General features: G+C 35.7%; 1 protein-coding gene across 8 annotated transcripts in view; it reads left to right on the top strand.

Annotated features, from left to right (window-relative positions):
• The window catches only part of LOC138692936 (zinc finger protein 235-like), an 84195-nt gene extending 66694 nt beyond the window's left edge, over positions 1-17501 (top strand). For 4 of the 8 annotated variants that reach the window (XR_011330174.1, XR_011330171.1, XR_011330175.1 and 1 more), the window contains exons 4-6: positions 6845-6927; positions 9378-10977; positions 11824-11957. Coding sequence is in view for 3 of the 8 variants with exons in the window: in XM_069816328.1 (XP_069672429.1) it covers positions 6845-6927; positions 9378-10287 (993 nt within the window). In the remaining 5 variants the exon portion in view is untranslated. The other 4 variants (XR_011330172.1, XM_069816331.1, XM_069816333.1 and 1 more) reach the window with 4 other exon arrangements.
• Positions 17502-18578: the final 1077 nt, after the last annotated feature.

Genomic DNA, 18578 nt, shown 5'->3' with positions numbered 1-18578 from the left:
GAGTATAGGATTCTATGAAACAATTATTAGCATAATCCCTGTATTAGATTATAGTAACTGCATTGTGAATTTTATCAAGGGAGATGAAAATAATTATGTTATGTTTCATTTGAAAATATTGTACAATTTTAGTTTCATTACCAATTCTTGAATTAAACTAAATTCTGTTCAAACATGACAATTGTCGAAGTTTTTTATTTACAAAAATACAACGGTAAATTTTCCTCTTTCATTACAATGAGATTATTATTCTTCATGGCGGTATTAATATGCAGTTTAGCACGGCCGAAATGATTACAGCTTTTATTTACTAATTTGTGGAGAAATTGAACATTATGTAAACTTGAGCTGAGCAGATGAGAAAGAATAGGTTAGGTTTTATTTGCAATTGGTACCCACTTCGATTTCATAACCAGTAAAATTTACAAATTATTTAAAATTGCATTACATTTCCTGCTTCGAAGAAACTTCATCTATGAATTCAATTTGGCATTAGAAAACCTTTGTTTTCAACTAATTCACATCTCGGCTCACTATGACATCATACTGCATCACATGGCATACAGGGAAGTGCTGGTGACTGGTAAATCCGGCCCTGTAACGAATTTCACCCACTCCACTTCTAACAATCCACACGCTGTCAACAAACACATGACAAACAGAGGTAGAGGGTATAGAAGAGACTGCCCTGCTACTGCTACTATTGATAAAGAAAACATATTACTCACTGCTGAATCATAATGGTGTTGCCAGTTCATCTTGAGATTCATTTCCTGAATTAGATTCAGAACCATCACTCTTGCTGTCACTGTCACTGCTACTGTCTTCGCCTAAGTTTATGATAATGATGACCGTTATTTCAGAAACTGACCGATGGTTTTGCCAATATCCTGCTTCTACTCTCAATACTTGACTGCAATAACCCTCCCAATCTTTCTTTGTGACGGATATTATTGCTTTATTGGTTAATTCACGAAGTGCCGAAAGTGACATATCTCCACGTACATTGTTTTCCCGCAATGTTCTTTTCATCTTAGCCCAAGCCAACTCTACTGCATTTAACTCGCACATATAGGGTGGGAGGCGAAGCACTGTTTGACCGTAGTCTGCCAATTTCGTGTCAATCCTGAAAATTTTTTCAGTTGGTTTGTGAGCATTCACAATTTCTAAGTCTACTTTGTGCAACTTCGGATCCACTTGAATGCCTTTCCTTTCCAGCCATTCAATCATGGCAGCATTGGTTGCATATTTGTTAGGAGGCCAATCTATCTATTTCATAGTCCATGTTTATTGAAACATATTAATTTTAGGACCCATATATTTAGACATTTTTTCCTTGGTTGTATGAATACTACCTATTCTCAAAATATTATACCCTTTTTTCTCAACATGGATAATTATAAGACTAAACTGTCAGATCACAATATGATCACGACGTGTGTAGTGAAAGTCAAAACTATCCACACAGACTTGTCAAAAGTGCAACAGATTTGAGTCTTTCTCGGCACTGGTTCGCAATAATGGTTTTACGGGCTATCAGCCGAGTTAAATCACTGAAATTTTCCAAGCTTTTGGCTGTCAACTCTGCAGCCATCTTCGGGGTTACTGATGGTCGTGACCACAAAGTCATGTTTTCTTTTATTGCAATGTGTGTCACTCTTCTCGCGTGATGTTGGCAGGTGAAGGCCATGTCTGGCCAGCTGACTTTCCTTTTGCCAAAGACATGTGATCATAATATTTAAGTTGGTTCAAGGCCGCGGACATCGGTGCTGTTGTTGATATAAGACAGGACTGTATCATTATGTTAATCATCAGCTAAGTGTTGACTACATAAAGTCATTGACTTTCAGTAGAGGAGGGCGTGGTCCTCTAATAAGATAGAAGACAGATTACCTTTATCTGTTGCCACCTGGCTGCAAAACTAATAGTTGTACGGACTGCGGTGCAAGAGTTTCTGTATGATTTGCCTAGCTGAAGTATTTGCTATGATGGCAACCTAAGTAGATCATGCAAGGTTTAAGGGCAAGATTATTTATATTTGATCTGACAGTTGGACTGCTAGCGCACACACAGTCGACCCCAGGAATGTACAACGAGAATTAAAGCAGAGCTCATTGATTTACTGACCATCCAGTGCCATGGTGCTGAACAGCCAGCTGAGGTCTACACAGGCCGAACTCGAACCAAGACTTGACTTAACTAAGCAACCCCTCCCTCCGACATGGACAACCTAACTTCTGACCAGACACTGCCATCTACATCTACGTATTTTGGACCACAAAGGACGCAACTTGTGGGATGGATGTTGAGTCATCACCAGAACTTCTGTTGGATTGTACGGATCTAAGGTATAGATACCTTGGGAGGAACATGGTGTGACCCTAGAAATTTGTGCAAATGGAACCCAGCAGCCTTATGAGGCTGTGACCCACTGCGATCTCCTGGGTTCACTTCCAGTGCCTATTTACTGCAGTACATTTGTATGCCCTACTAGGGAAGAGATATACAGGGACATCATTTTATTTTACTAACATTTTTAATATTAACCTGTCTATACCTTTAGAGAACCAGAAACACCGCTTGCTCCCCCCTCCAAGACTGGAGTTCGATGATACTGGCGTAAAACACAAATCACTCTACTAGGTATAGGAAGGAAGAAAAGTAGTTCATCCATTTACGTAAACTAGGAAATATCGCGATTTTCAGTTCGATCATTTTCATTAGGTTTTTCTTTAATGAAAGTACAGTACTGTATTAAGAATAAGTGTTTTTACTCACGAAGTGAGTTATCCATGCGAACGTATTCATTACGCAGTGTAATGTCTTCGCGCTACGAGTTGGCGCGGGGAGTAGATAGGCGGGACGGGGGAACTTTACGCTACACTCTGACCTGACTTACTTGGCTACAAGGGAACGGAGTCAGACATAAAAGATTCCGCATCTTCGGTGCTGTCGCTATGACTATCATTATCACATTTTTCAAAATTTTTGGAGTATGATCTGTTCCAGCCGTGTATATTAATTCGAATCTCTCAACAAAGCCATTAGCCCCACCGCCCCCATCCTGATGGACAACAATGAGTGTTCTGGACACATTTACGGTAGTCAAAACTCCCGTAACATTTTTATCGTGCCAGAACTTGGGAAACGTTAAATTGGTAGGCCTATCTATCCGCATTTCGTCCAGATACAAAATCGGTTTTTCCACTTTCCTAAGCTTTCATATTTGCTGTAGATATCTTCACGTATTCTAATTTACAGTGTTTTCCGCAATTTTTTTTTTTGCTGCACACTTTTTCCACCTGAATTCCTTTTTCTTCAGTATTCGTCTTAATGTTGTCTTTCATTTCAAATCAATTTTCTCTTGTAAAAGGGTAGACGTTTGTTGCAGCTTGATACTATTTTTTTACTTGTTATTTAACGACACTAATAACTACTAGCTTCTTCAGTGTCGATTGAATTTATGATGGCGAGATGGTATTTGGCGAAATGAAACCAAGGATTCGCCATAGATTACCTGACATTCGCCTTCTGCTTGGGAAAACCTCGGAAAAACCCCAACCAGGTAGTCAGCGCAAACGGGAATCGAACTCGCTCCCGAGCACAACTGCAGATCAGCAGGCAAACGCACTACCTCCTGAGCTACGCCAGTGGCCTTCTTTCTTTTTCAAATAAAAATTCTGAATTATATCTTTTTTGTCAATCTCTGTCGAAGTCATCTACATTTGCGTTTCGGTAGTCTGGACGTTTACATTTTTTTTCTCCCTCAGGTGTCGACAACGCACTTTCTTTTGTGCAGTCTTTCATTTCATTCCTTATACGCTGTATTGTTCTTGTGGATAGATTAGAGTACTTTTCTACCTTTGCTGTAGGTTTCGTAAGAGGAATGCAAAGGCACTGTTGTTCTTTTTTTCATCACAGAATTATTTTGCACTTCTAATAATATTCCTTTCTTCGCTATAGATGGTCAATCCTTGTTTCCTCTTTGTCGAAATATTTACAATAAACAAAAAACTGCTATAAACCTAAATAACAGTATACAATAACATAAATTCTATTAACTATATTATTATCAACAGTATTAACACGAAAAGCAAAGGATAACTAAAGCAATACACGATTTGTGGTATATTGAAAACAATTGTCTTATTGAAACTAATAAAACACTACAATAAAAACCGCACTATTATTTTCACAAAGTCGCAAAGACTCATAGACACGTGCAGTAGATGTTTGTGAAACAGGAATATTGCGGTGAACAGCACGGTGCGCATGCGCGACTGTTTCCCCTCCGCCCCTGTCTAAGTACTTCAGCCGCCTTCTCCTGGCGTGACAACAGTATATTATACTGTCTACAGCACATTAGCATACAATATAGAGAAAGAAGTAAAATTGAAAAATAATCATAATATGAATATTTAAACACAATTTTGAAAATGGTGGCCGTTCATTTCGATACAGGCTTCAGTTCTTTTGTGCATATTATCGCACTATAGACTATTGCATCTAATTCCAATTGCCAGTTTCGTCCTTCGTACTAGTAACTCATGTTGAAATAATTCTATACCTACTCTACTTACTGTTAATTCAATCTTCACTTCTGCCCGACCCGAAAATATAAAATTACTCAGACATGCTCCAAGTGGTTATGCCGCAGGATTGTAGAAAGGGAGGAAATCACGTGACAGTTAATTACTTAACGAGGCCCTTTTATTTAAGTTAAATTAAACAGCTGTATAATATTACGTAAACGCCCAATCCCTAAGAGAAATTAATGTTTTCAGAAAAGAGCTAAGACAGCCCAGTTATTACAGAGGGGCGAGCAGAAGCAGGTGGGGGAAATCGGGATGCGACGTAGGCAAACGGACAGTACCTGTGCGAAAATATGATTCAATATTGAAAGCTCTTTCGTCACTGGAAAACGCGAACATATTTCTGGAACGTACTATACTCAGTAACTCAGTAGTGCTTACTATCTGCGGTCTTGGTTCTGTGTGGAGTTGGAACTTCATTAGTAGAAGGGGTGGGAGTGAAGTACATTCAAAAACTCAGGTACAATAAAAATTGAAGTAAAAATAAAATGATTTCCCTGTATAATACCTAATAACGCCGCAAAACTGAACAATCAGGAGCCTGATCATTAATTCTATTTGTACTGTACTTTCATATAAGATTAAAAACTCAATTTAGTGTATAATGATCCAGTAACTATGTCCATTGTTGAATTAGTGTACTGTTTGTATAATACATTTATGACAATATTTATATAGTAGTTATTCGTAGTGTAATGTGGACAACAATGTTATCATCTACTAAAAGATATTTTGGATCCATGTTGAATTCAAACGTTTTCCTCCTGGTGAATTTATATTCTACAGAGCGGGAGTGGACCGAACAGAAAAATAGAAATAACTGAGATCTTACGTAACAACAGAGGAAGTTTATGTAAAAGATAACAAAGAAAAAATGCGATAAATGTAAAAAATATAAACTTCATTCGTTTGTATTTGTTTTCAATGCTACTAAATCTTAATACAGACCAGCTCTTAAAAATGTTGATATTATTATGTAAAATGTAATTGCGAATTATCAGTCTGTGTAATATTGTTCCATGAAGCAAGCGTTGGGTATTAGGTACTGCTTGTACGTAAACTGCCTGAACTTAGTATGTGCACGAGTACTAATTTACTACAAATTAAGTTAGCTGAATGCTTCTTCAAGTATCTTGTCTAGAGTTTTTCAGGTGCACTGATATGAATATTCAAACTTAATTTCCCAAAGTGTCGCTAGTGTCGAAACGACCCTTCTTAAAACGAGAAAACCATTTTCTTGCCTAGCTCTCTCCGATAGCATTGTCCCGATATACGGCGCAAATGTTTCTGGCCACCTCCGCTGCTTTCGCTCCTCTGTTGAACTCAAAAAGAAGAATATGTTGGAAATGTTCCACTTGACACTCCATTTCCTAGCGTCCATGGCTCCACTCACCATCTGCAAAAATGAAAATTTCAAAATGCAAACTCAAGTGCAACAATTGAATTTCAAATAAAAAATTATGATCGATAAATAAACTCAAAGCAACTGGAGTAAAAACATGCGAAATAAAAACGCTATGAACTTCTGCATCAACGCAATGCATTCAGACCTTTATATTTACGTATCTAATATAAATATTTTAGTGAACAAGTTCGTCAAACACCGTGGGGTAACGGCTAGCATGCCTGACCGTGAACGAGCGGGCTCGAGATCAAATCCTGGTTGGGACAAGTTACCTGGTTGAGGTTTACCCTCAACTGTTAAGAGCAAATGCTGGGTAAATTTCGGCTCTGAACCCTATACTCATTTCGCTGCCATTATCACCTTCATATCATTCAGATGCCAGACAACCCAGTAAACATTACTAAGCAAGTTTATTATATTTGGTTATTTGCTAAGCATAACTAACAGTGAAAACTTAACCATAAAAACACAGCACTCCTGCCATATTTGCTGTGAGAATCAAGACTGAAAATTCAGCCAGTTTCTATTTTCAGAAACTGAGATCTGTAGACAGACCTCCGTCCTTGCAAGAAACAACTACATGAAAGTCTATATAACCGGATTTATTTTAGTTACTAAAAGACATCAAATTGAAATATAATATTATATTAATTATATCTTAAAATATATATGAAATCTCTTGGAGGAACATAATGGAATCGAGGGCCGAATTCCCCTGAATTCATCACACTGTGGGATCTTTACGATTTAATCTCAAATCGACAACATAGAAAATCCAAGATCTAGTTGATCAGCTAATATTGGTGCTGCATTTATATGTTTCGATCACTGTTTTTTTTTTTTTCAGGAATTGTCGTGCTATGTGAACACAGTGAAGGAGGAGATTTTGTTGGAAGAAACAACACATGAGGTTGAAGTCACAGTGCAGAGGTGAGTGCAGTGTTTGCTTTATTAACACCAAGTTATCACTGTTTCAATTATTTCGTGACGTAATTTCATGCAACTACTACTATCGCTAATACCGGTACTAATGCTATATTACTACTGCAAGTACTACTATAGCTAATACTAATGCTATTCTGCTACTGCAAGTACTACTATAGCTAATACTAATGCTATTCTACTACTGCAAGTACTACTATAGCTAATACCAATGCTATTATACTACTGCAAGTACTACTATAGCTAATACTAATGCTATTCTACTACTGCAAGTACTACTATCGCTAATACAAATAGCCATTCTACTACTGCAAGTACTACTATAGCTAATACTAATGCTATTCTACTACTGCAAGTACTACTATCGCTAATACAAATAGCCATTCTACTACTGCAAGTACTACTATAGCTAATACTAATGCTATTCTACTACTGCAAGTACTACTATAGCTAATACCAATGCTATTATACTACTGCAAGTACTACTATAGCTAATACTAATGCTATTCTACTACTGCAAGTACTACTATCGCTAATACAAATAGCCATTCTACTACTGCAAGTACTACTATAGCTAATACTAATGCTATTCTGCTACTGCAAGTACTACTGTAGCTAAAACTAATGCTATTCTGCTACTGCAAGTACTACTGTAGCTAAAACTAATGCTATTCTGCTACTGCAAGTACTACTGTAGCTAAAACTAATGCTATTCTTCTACTTCAAGTAGTACTACTGTAGCTAATACTAATGCTATTCTACTGCTGCAAGTACTACTATAGCTAATACTAGTGCTATTCTACTGCTGCAAGTACTACTGTAGCTAATACTAGTGCTATTCTACTGCTGCAAATACTACTGTAGCTAATACTAGTGCTATTCTACTGCTGCAAGTACTACTATAGCTAATACTAGTGCTATTCTACTGCTGCAAATACTACTGTAGCTAATACTAGTGCTATTCTACTGCTGCAAGTACTACTATAGCTAATACTAGTGATATTCTACTGCTGCAAATACTACTGTAGCTAATACTAGTGCTATTCTACTGCTGCAAATACTACTGTAGCTAATACTAATGCTATTCTACTACTGCAAGTACTACTGTAGCTAATACTAATGCTGTTCTACTACTGCAAGTACTACTGTAGCTAATACTAATGCTGTTCTACTACTGCAAGTACTACTGTAGCTAATACTAATGCTGTTCTACTACTGCAAGTACTACTGTAGCTAATACTAATGCTGTTCTACTACTGCAAGTACTACTGTAGCTAATACTAATGCTGTTCTACTACTGCAAGTACTACTGTAGCTAATACTAATGCTATTCTACTACTGCAAGTACTATTGCAGATAATACTAATGCAATTCTACTACTGCAAGTACTACTGCAGCTAATACTAATACTGAGATTTTTATCGAATACAGGACTTCACAGGATGATTTAGTTTTATATTGACCCGTTTTACTTATCCTCCGGACCCTTTACATTCTGAGGTTGCATTTGTTGTTTAGTATATGTTTTTCTTAAAAAACTTGACATTTGGACCTTTTACATCAGAGCATTTTAGAAATGTGCCAGATAATTTACTTCTGGTGGCATTTGTTTTATTTTTTTATTTTTTCTTTCTGAATACTAGGGTCTGAGAACAGCTCACTTTCATGATTTTTATGCATCATCTTGTTGAAAATGCATTTATGTACCTCGTTTTAACCGTGACAACGCTTTTTGAGTTTTTTTAAGCATTCTGAATATTATATTGTGATTCTGTTTTGTGAAGGATTTTAGGTAACGGCACAAATAGCCATAGTAACTGACGCACCATTTGTAAACTCCACCAATTAACTCTAGTATGCAATTATAAAAAATAAACTTCGATTTCTCTATCGTAAGACATTCCTTCATGAAATTAGAGAGAATGTATTATCGGAACTCTATAATAATTGAAACGGAATATGGTAGCGCCCACATCACTCATATTATTGATCAAGAGAATACACTTCATGAAAATGTGAAGTAGATCTTACTTACGATTAATATCATGATTACGTGAAGGCACGCAGGTTCTTTATTTTGACTAGAGTTAGGAACTACACATTAACTTGTTTTTCAGTTTCAAATGACTTGTATTTCTAACTCGGTAATTTGTTTTCAAAAGCGAGTACTAGATTGACACCAGTTTGTAATGTTTCGAGACTTTTCCAGTTTATTCACGTTTTGCAACACACTTGATTTCAACCACACTGTGTCATTTCATCCAAATACAATAATTTTGCTTAATAGGGCAATCTGGATTACGTATTTGTACATATGGACAATCCTCGATAATTTCTTGTGGTACATTTATTTATCGCGTCTTGCAATTTCACGCTTATACTTTGCTGTCACGAGAGTGGTATCCTTGACTAAATGCAGCAATTTTCAATATTGACAGGAGTGAATCGCTGCAGGAGAAGTGCACAAATCCTGGAAATGCTGTCTCTTCACAACCACCTGTCTTTGAAAGTACACTTGTTCGTCAGATTTCCGATGAAGTGATTCGAAGAAAGAATTTGCAATCACACATACCTACTCGAACAGACAGTGGCTCCTTCACGTGTATTATTTGTGGAAAATTGTTGCAGACTTTCCACAGTCTCAAAATGCATTTTCGCTCTCACGCCGGCGAAAAGATATTGAAATGCTATATCTGTGGGAAGTATTTAGCAGAATCACGTACTCTAATTGCCCATGTACGTACTCATACGGGAGAGAGACCATTCAAATGCGATACCTGTGGGAAATCTTTTGCGGTGTCTAATTATCTGAAAACTCATCTACGTATTCACATGGGCGATAAGCGTTTCAAATGCGATATATGTGGAAAATGTTTCCCACAATCGGGTACTCTGAAAATTCATGTACGTACACATACCGGCGAGAAACCTTACATGTGCAATATCTGTGGTAAATTTTACTCTACGAATAGTGTACTAAGAGCTCACGTACGTACGCACACTGGGGAGAAACCTTTCAGATGCGAGAAGTGTGGGAAATGTTTTACAGTGTCTAGCCATCTTAAAGTTCATGTCCGAGCTCATATGGGCGGGGAACTCTTCAAATGCGATGTTTGCGGGAAATGTTTCCTACAGACAAGTGCCTTAAAAGCTCATGTACGTATACATACGGGCGAGAAACCTTTCCAGTGCAATATCTGTGAGAAATTTTTCTCAACTAAAGGTGTTCAGAAAGCTCATGTCCGTACTCACACGGGCGAGAAGCCGTACAAGTGCAATATCTGTGGGAAAAGTTTCTCGCAACCTGGCCATCGAAAACTTCACGTACGTTCTCATAACAAGCATTGAAATGCGATGTTTGTTTGAATTGTGTGACAAAATCTGAGCAACTGAAAGCACTTGCCGAAGACAGAAAAAAATAAAAATAATGTTTGCAGAAAAGAGTTAAGAGAATCGGGTATTCTATAAACTCATATATACTTCGAGATGGAGTGAAAAGCCAAGTGCGAAGAATGTAGTGAAACTATTTAAAATGAACATCGGTTTCTTAATGGTGGATATGGTTTTTATTGTATCGCGGGCTAGTATAATAAGACTTACTATAAATGTTTATTATATTTTTTCAACCTAACCTAAAAAATTTTGACATTTCATTTCAGACGTACATATTAGTATTGTGAAAGTTTAATTGTTCAGATGCCTATGCGATGCTGTGTTCTACAGTGCAAGTGTAACTACGATTTTACATTAAAATCCGGCACGTATGTAACAATTTTTTTGTTCCCCGAAGATGAAAATAGAAGAGAAGGATGGATTCTTGCAGTACCTCGGAGAGATTCCATTTCTACCTCTTCATCAGCTGTGTATGTACATCATCCACTTTGACGAAAGAAATGTCGTTCTTTATTACAAGTGCAGACAACCTAATGAACATTCATGACATAACTTCTTAGGTAGCCTAAACGTTCGTAAATTCCAATATAAAAGACAAACTCAAACTAAATTCTAGAAGAACTAAATGAGGAAAAGTAAGATCAGGTAATGAAGATACTCGTAGATGTAATAAGTGTTTTAATAACTTTGTGGAAGAACTAAGTGAGGGAAAGTTCCGTAAATAACAAGAAGTCACCATAAATGAACCTTCCATTCTGTACTAAGTCCCAATGTTAACTGTGTAATATTCAACTTTTTCCGTCAGGACTGTACATTAATAATCCTGCCACCTCTTATATGTGCGTTATAATGCTCCCCAGTGTAGAGAATCGAATTTGATGGACTCACACCATATTTGAAGTCCAGACCTTCCTTCATACCTCCGTAACTTAATTACTCCTATTTTATTTTGCCGCAAAAATCATACTATGTCATGGAGGCTTGCATAACGAATTATATTTTTTTAAATTTTGGACAATATACGTTACAGAAGTTCGCTGATCTATATTTGCGTGCCACTTTATATCTATTTCGAATAATGATCCAAATCATATTGTGTTCCTCACGTGTTTATTCTTAATTCTGAGGTAAATTGTATTAAGGTGTCCAGTGACATTTAATAATTCTTATAATACGGAGCTCCTGTTCCCCTAAATCATCAATCTTGTAAATATATCGCCTTCTATAGCTAGTCTGATTTAATACAATATCTTCTCCTTTATATTTTTGGATAGTATGGTATGGCAACTTCTATCTCCATTCCTAGGTTCCTAAATTATTGGTGATTTTTGCTAGATTATATAATTACATAGATTATATATTTATTGCAGATACGGAAAACTAAAGTCTTGCATATGTCAGTATAACCTTTGTTTTAACTTGTAGTGTTTAAATAGGATTGCTTATACGTTTCACGTTTGTGTGAATTCTGTTGTAACGTGATTGTGATAGTTTTGCAGATACCCACGACAGAGCTGCGTCATTAGGTAGCGAAGGATTCACACCGCCTGCCTCGCGCGGTCATGGATTTAAGAAGCGATTCAGATGCGTTGTCTATGAAAAGAGTTCCTGGAATTCGGGGATTCTGAAGAGTCATATCTGTGAGCATGCAAGTGAAGATAAGCATTCCAATTGTGATATCTGTGACAATTATTTTTCGGAGGAGGAACATCTCAACCAGACAGTCGAATGCCATGCAAGTCAAAAGTGTTTCTCGCATTCGGGTGGTGAAGTAAGCCACGAATGACAAGCCATTCAAATGCAATGTGTGTGGATTGTGTTTCTCGTATCCCAGGAAGTTAATGAGACACGAACACCAGCACACCGGCGAGAAGCCATTCAAATGCGATATTTGTGGAAAGTGTTTCGCGGGTAGAGGCAATTTAAGGAAACATGAACGGCGAGCAAAGTTTACATTATCACCAAACCTAACCACAGTTCTAACAGGTCGTGGAAGAACAAGATCATACCACAGTCTACTATATACAGTCGCGAAGCTAGAGGTGTTTTTTTTACAAATCTCGCGATAAAGCGCTCTAAGCGGTTAGCAACTAGAAACAATAGACTGTCCACGGTCGACTGTGGATTTAGAGTGGACTGAGTCGCATTTCTATCGAGTAGCTAGGTCGTTGCCTATTTCACATTGATGCTCGTGAAGAAAAATCCTAACATCTATTTCTTATTTTACTTATAGATGCAAAAAGTGGTTTACAAACAGCAGGAGGGAAGATCTAATGACAAAGAATGAAGCATATCTTTATAATAATATAAAGTTTTGCTCTCTTCATTTCGAAAACAAAAATAAATTAATCTGGAATGCAGTTCCAACTTTATTCGATGTTTTAAATAAACCTGTTCTGTTATTACCTGCAGCTGAGAAACAAAAGCCTTGCACTACTTCTACGTCTGTATCAGCTGATTCCTTGAATAATTGTACAATTTCAGACAATTTAGGCCTACTTTTTTTTTTCAAAGGATATGTTTTTAATTATAACTGTTAATTTTGTTGTTATTTTTATTTGTTACTTTACTAGAGACGTAGAAATAGTAAGTCTGTTACAATAAAATTTATTGATCACGTTTTATTTCCAATTCTGGTGTGATTATTATTGCTTAACCTCATCCCACTTTGTTAACTACTACAAGTGCCGGTACACGTAAGTTACTCCCATTAATTCATATTTCCATTATTTTTGTTATTATATTATTGTTGTAAAGGGAAATGCAAATTAATATTTATTGGTTTCATAGTTCATTATCGCTATAATCTTGAATGAGTGAAGCGATTATAGTAAATTTCAGTTCGTTTTGCACAAACAAAAATAATATTAACCTATTTCTTGCAGGTGTCTTCGAGTTTATGGTGGAATTTAATATACTTCATTAAAATAATAAAAGAACTTTAACCATTTAAAATTTCAATAATGGAAGGAAGGTGCTAATTTTCCAAAAGAACACGACAACGAAAGTGTAACATATTTTGTCATCTGCTAGGAGAGATCTATGATGATGAGGCGATAGTAGCGATCCTAGTGGTGGGCAACTACCCATGTTTGCATTTTTACTACATATTGAGCTTCGCGACTGTATATAGTACACTGTGATCATACTACCACAGATTTAAAATAAATGACGATCCCATGTGTATCTGCAACGAAAACGAACAAACTGTTGACCACTTACTATTTGACTGCACTAGGTTAGACAAAGAAAGATATAATTTTAAAATACAGATAAGAATAGCAGGCGGAATGTGGCCACCACCTAAAATAGATTTATTGAAGAAACATAAAAAACAATTTATTAACTTCGTCAATGGGATAAATTTCGATAACCTATAGAGTACATTGGTTAAGACACAGTAACGCTTACCTGACATATTTTAAAAGTGCATTATGTAACCCAATGTAATTTTTATTTATTTTTTTATGCTTTTTATTTATTTATTTCCTGTAAATAATATTGCTTTGATAGTGTGATAAATTATATATTCAGCAAGGAATAATGCTTCAGATACGGCGAAAATTAACGCACTACCCTGCCATAGTGTTAAGAAATTGTAATTCATAATCATGTACTATTGCAAATAATATTGTGTTAATAGAATAATTTTGAATAAGCTGTAAAGTATAATATTTTAGGCAGTATAATTAATGAACTTGCCTATAATCGTAGAAAAAAAATTGTATTATATAAAACGTTGCATTAATTGTAAATAATACTATTTGCTAATAGGATTAAATTTGATAATAAGGAATAATGTTCAAAAGGGAGTATAATTAATGTACTTTGACCTACCTTTCATCGTATATAAAAATTGTAACATATTGTATTAATCGTAAGTAATATTGTTTTCATTGTATTAAACTTAAGTAATATTGTTTTCGTTGTTTTAATCTTAAATAATATTGTTTTGAAGAAATGATAGTCCAAATTGAATGATGTTTTAGACGTAGGTTAATTAATGAACACATTGCATTAATATTAAGTAATAGTATAATTAATGCACTTACGGGTCTTCGAGTTCTACAAATATGATTGTGTCACACATTGAATTAATCCTAAGTAATATTGTTTGATAAATTACAAATTTTAGTAATTCATAAGGAATAATGTTTTAATATAATTAATGCACTTACGTGCCTTGTTGTTTACAAATACTGTATTATATAGCTCATTGTACTCATTGTAAATAATATTGTTTTTAAGAAAGATTCAAGCATGTCATATTACAACAAATGTAATGGGACATGCTGTTAAATGAATAAAAAAATGAACGGCGTCATACATGTGAGACACCGTTCAAATGCGTTGATTGTTTTTCGCATTCAAGTAATTTAAAGAGACATCAACGTCAACATACTGGCGAGAGACGATTCCAATGCGGGAAGTGTGGAAAGTGGTTCCGAGATCCGTTCTACTTGAGAAGACACGAACCCAAGCATACTGGTCAGAGGCCATTTAAATGCAGTATCTGCGGGAAGTGTTATTCTCAGTCTGGGTATTTAGAAATACACCGACGCCTCCACACTGTCCAGAAATCCTTCAGATGCAATAACTGTGGACAGTGTTTTCCGCAGTGGGGGCATTTAGTTACTCACCGACACCTGCACACTAATCGATAAATCGATCAGATGCAATAGTACTGGGACGTGCTCTAGTGAGGAGAGTTTAAAGAACCGTGAACTCCAACGTACTAGTGAGAAACCATTGCAATGCGATGTTTGCGGCATGTGTTTCTTTCTGCATAGTACTCTAGAATGCCATGAACGCCAACATAGTGATAAGAAATCTTTCAAGTGCGATATTTGTGAAAAGAGCTTCTGGTATAAGTCAAGTATCATAACTCATGTGCAGAACCATACTGGCTAGAAACCACTGAAGTTCGATCTTTGCGGAAGGAGTTTCTCGAAGCAGAAGAGGTTGAAAAGCCACGAACGTCACTACACTATTGTTCTTTGCGTTTTATGGGAATTATTTTTGTAGCCGAATAACCTAAAAATCATGAACGTCTGCTTTCGTGTGTGAGACAATTGAAGTAGTATATCGTCAAAAGTTTTGTAACGTTACCCACATTCGCAGCATACTGGTGAGAAATCATTCCAAAGTGGTGTCTGTGAAGGGGATTCAATATATCGGATAAAAATATTTTTTGCTTAGTGGTAATTTGGAAATAAAGTGAAATCTGTTCAAATCTGAACCTGAATAATCGAGAATCCTGTCCATTTCCGAACAATTGAAGGTTTTTTTTATAAAAACAGCCCTTGTCAAAAAAGTTAATTTTTCAGGAGAAGCAAAAAACTTTCTACAATCTATATAAACTGCAGTATTAACAAGATATTTATAAAATGATTCTACAGGTTATGTGAAATAATGTAACATAAAATTCGCATTAATTAACGCTTAAATATGACTATTATAAATTATTGAAGATGGGCATGTGTGACAAGGGTTGTTTTTGGCTGAATTTTTTAAAATATAGATTAAGTTATTCTTGATGCTGAAAAAAACTAATTTATTACAAAATTCAAATATTACAGCACTACAGTGATAAACATTGGCGATATTTTATTTTATGTACAGTATATAACAGTATTATTCGTACAGCCCATATTTTTGTGATAACATCCGTTTTAACTGTCAAATAAGATAACAATTTTGTTTTCTTCTTCACGTATATAACCGTGTGCAGTTTATTCATAATATTCGCTATTATATTTAATTATAATGTATCTTTAAAACATTTGTTGTTATTTAAAAAATAAATCACCATTATTAGTTGTGTTGCATATGCAACTCTTCTGTTCGTACACTTACAAGTCTTGCCCTATCTCACTGTTTCAAAATACGCTGACAGGTCAGTGCTTGCTATTGCTGAGTGGTGGCTTCCCTTGTTTACATTTTTACCTTGCAAACATGATAGTACTGTACGAGATGGCGAAGCGAAAGCAGCTTTCAGAAGATATGAAGAAAGTTATTGTTCAACCTGCCCTTAGAGGCAAATCTTTAAGGGAAATAAGTAAAATTGTTGGACATACACATTCAACAGTTCAGCATATTGTAAACAAAATTAAATATGAAGGATCTTGGAAGAATTTGAGGCGAAAACCAAAAGAAAGAAAATTAAATGAATGGGACGAAAGATACATTGTACAACAAATTCGACGTGACCCTAGGTTACGTGTTGAAAAACTGCGTTCACAAGTACAAGACACAATAGGAAAGGAAATATCTAACCAGACCATTCATCGTGTATTGTGGAAACACGGGTATCATGGCAGGGTTCCACGTAAGAAATCTTTTATTAGTGAGTCAAATAGAATAAAAAGACTTCTATTTGCAAACGAACACGTTTCTAAAGAGGAGGACTACTGGGATCGTGTAATATGGTCCGACGAGACGAAAATAAATCCTTTCGGCTCAGATGGTTGCAACAAAGTGCGGAGGAAGGCAAACTCTGCCTTCAGGAAAGAAAATACTATTCCTATTGTAAAACACGGAGGTGGTTCCATCATGATATTGGCCTGTATGTCTTCCTGTGGAGTAGGAAACGTACACTTCATTGATGGAATTATGGATAAAATGATGTACAAGAATATTCTTATGACAAATTTGAAAGAAAGTGCTAAAAAATGGGCTTCCAGGGTAGTTATATATTTCAACATGATAACGACCCTAAACACACCGCCGAAATCGTCGAGACCTGGCTCGTTTTGAACGTTCCCCATCAACTCAAAACGCCACGTCAATCAGCGGATTTAAATCCTATCGAACATTTGTGGCCAACTTTGAAAAGGAGGATACGAAATAGCAAGGTAACATCCAATCCGGAGCTCAGAAGAATAGTGGCTGAAGAATGACAGAATATCACCCCAGAGGTTTGCAAGAAACTTGTCTCTGCAATGAAAAGAAGATGTGAGGTCATTAAAGCCAAAGGATGTGTTACAAGATATTAATTTTGTGTAATAGTTGGCAATTAAGACTTTGTTAATGATTAGATGTACGAACAGAAAAGTTGCAAAAAATATGCACATTTTTTTGACTTTGTATGTTTATTTATAGTGAATTCAAAATTTTGATGAAATTTATTTTATATCCTGAAAAGAAGATACTGTTTTTTCATATTTTAATTTAACCCATTAAAATAAATTATATTTTCGTTAACAAAATTGTCTATTTTTAATAACAATATAACTGTACGAACAAGATGGTTACATAATGTATTTTGAACAAAAACATTAATGTATTACAAAATTCAAATATTACAGCACTACAGTAATGAACATTGGTAATATTTTATTTTATATCTTTATGAACAAAACATTGTCAAATTTGATAGAATTAATTCACAGCAAATTTCAACAGATGACTTTCCACTCTTGTTTCAAGACGAGTAGTATCCATTACCATTAAATTTTAGAATCAATAATTGTCTTCCCCACAGCTGTTGTCTACATCACCATGAATGTTAGTCCCTTCTTCTCGTACAAGAGTTTAAACAATTGACGACTGCTTGGTCTTAGTAAACCATAAAGTTTTCTCAAATCCTGCATTTTAGAGTAATTTATTTTTGGAGATACATTGTATATTTGAGGAAAAGAGAGCTCTTGAGGAATTGCTAACCTATTACGTATATTAACTGATCTCCATGCCCCTGAATAGGAGTCCCTTACCCCGATGAATGGTGATTCTCGATCTATTCTATACATCCTAAGACTCTTAAGCTTCATTTCATTTCCAGAAGGTTTACGAAAGTATTTCTGCACTGCCTCTTTGACATTATGAAAGTCTTGGTGATGCATCCTCGTAATAAGAGCAGTGTTAAACAGATATTTCGTACTTCTTGCAGTTTGCGGCATGCCATTTTTTTTTCATTCACACAAATGATAAAATATTTCATTTTAACTTCAAAGCTGAATAATATGGAAATCTATCCACAAAGGAAAAAAATTACTACCATGTTTCCGTCTTGAACAGAATGATCTCTCGACTTTTTTCATTGTTGCTACTTAAGCATTTTTTCAAATCTCTTCCCCCCTCCCCCACCCACCCCGAGTTTTTAACTTCAAACATCTGTTTTAGAAATGTGGATTGGATAGCTAATAGCGTTTCGATGCCACATCGTATCACAGATAAAGATAACTTTAAAACTTGTAACATGGTGTGCATACTTCATGATGGAGGATACTTATGACTTACAGCTTTAA

Source organism: Periplaneta americana, chromosome 17 (genome assembly GCF_040183065.1).
Source record: "Periplaneta americana isolate PAMFEO1 chromosome 17, P.americana_PAMFEO1_priV1, whole genome shotgun sequence".
Lineage (NCBI taxonomy): Eukaryota > Metazoa > Arthropoda > Insecta > Blattodea > Blattidae > Periplaneta > Periplaneta americana.
This window is presented reverse-complemented; position numbering and strand designations above follow the sequence as displayed.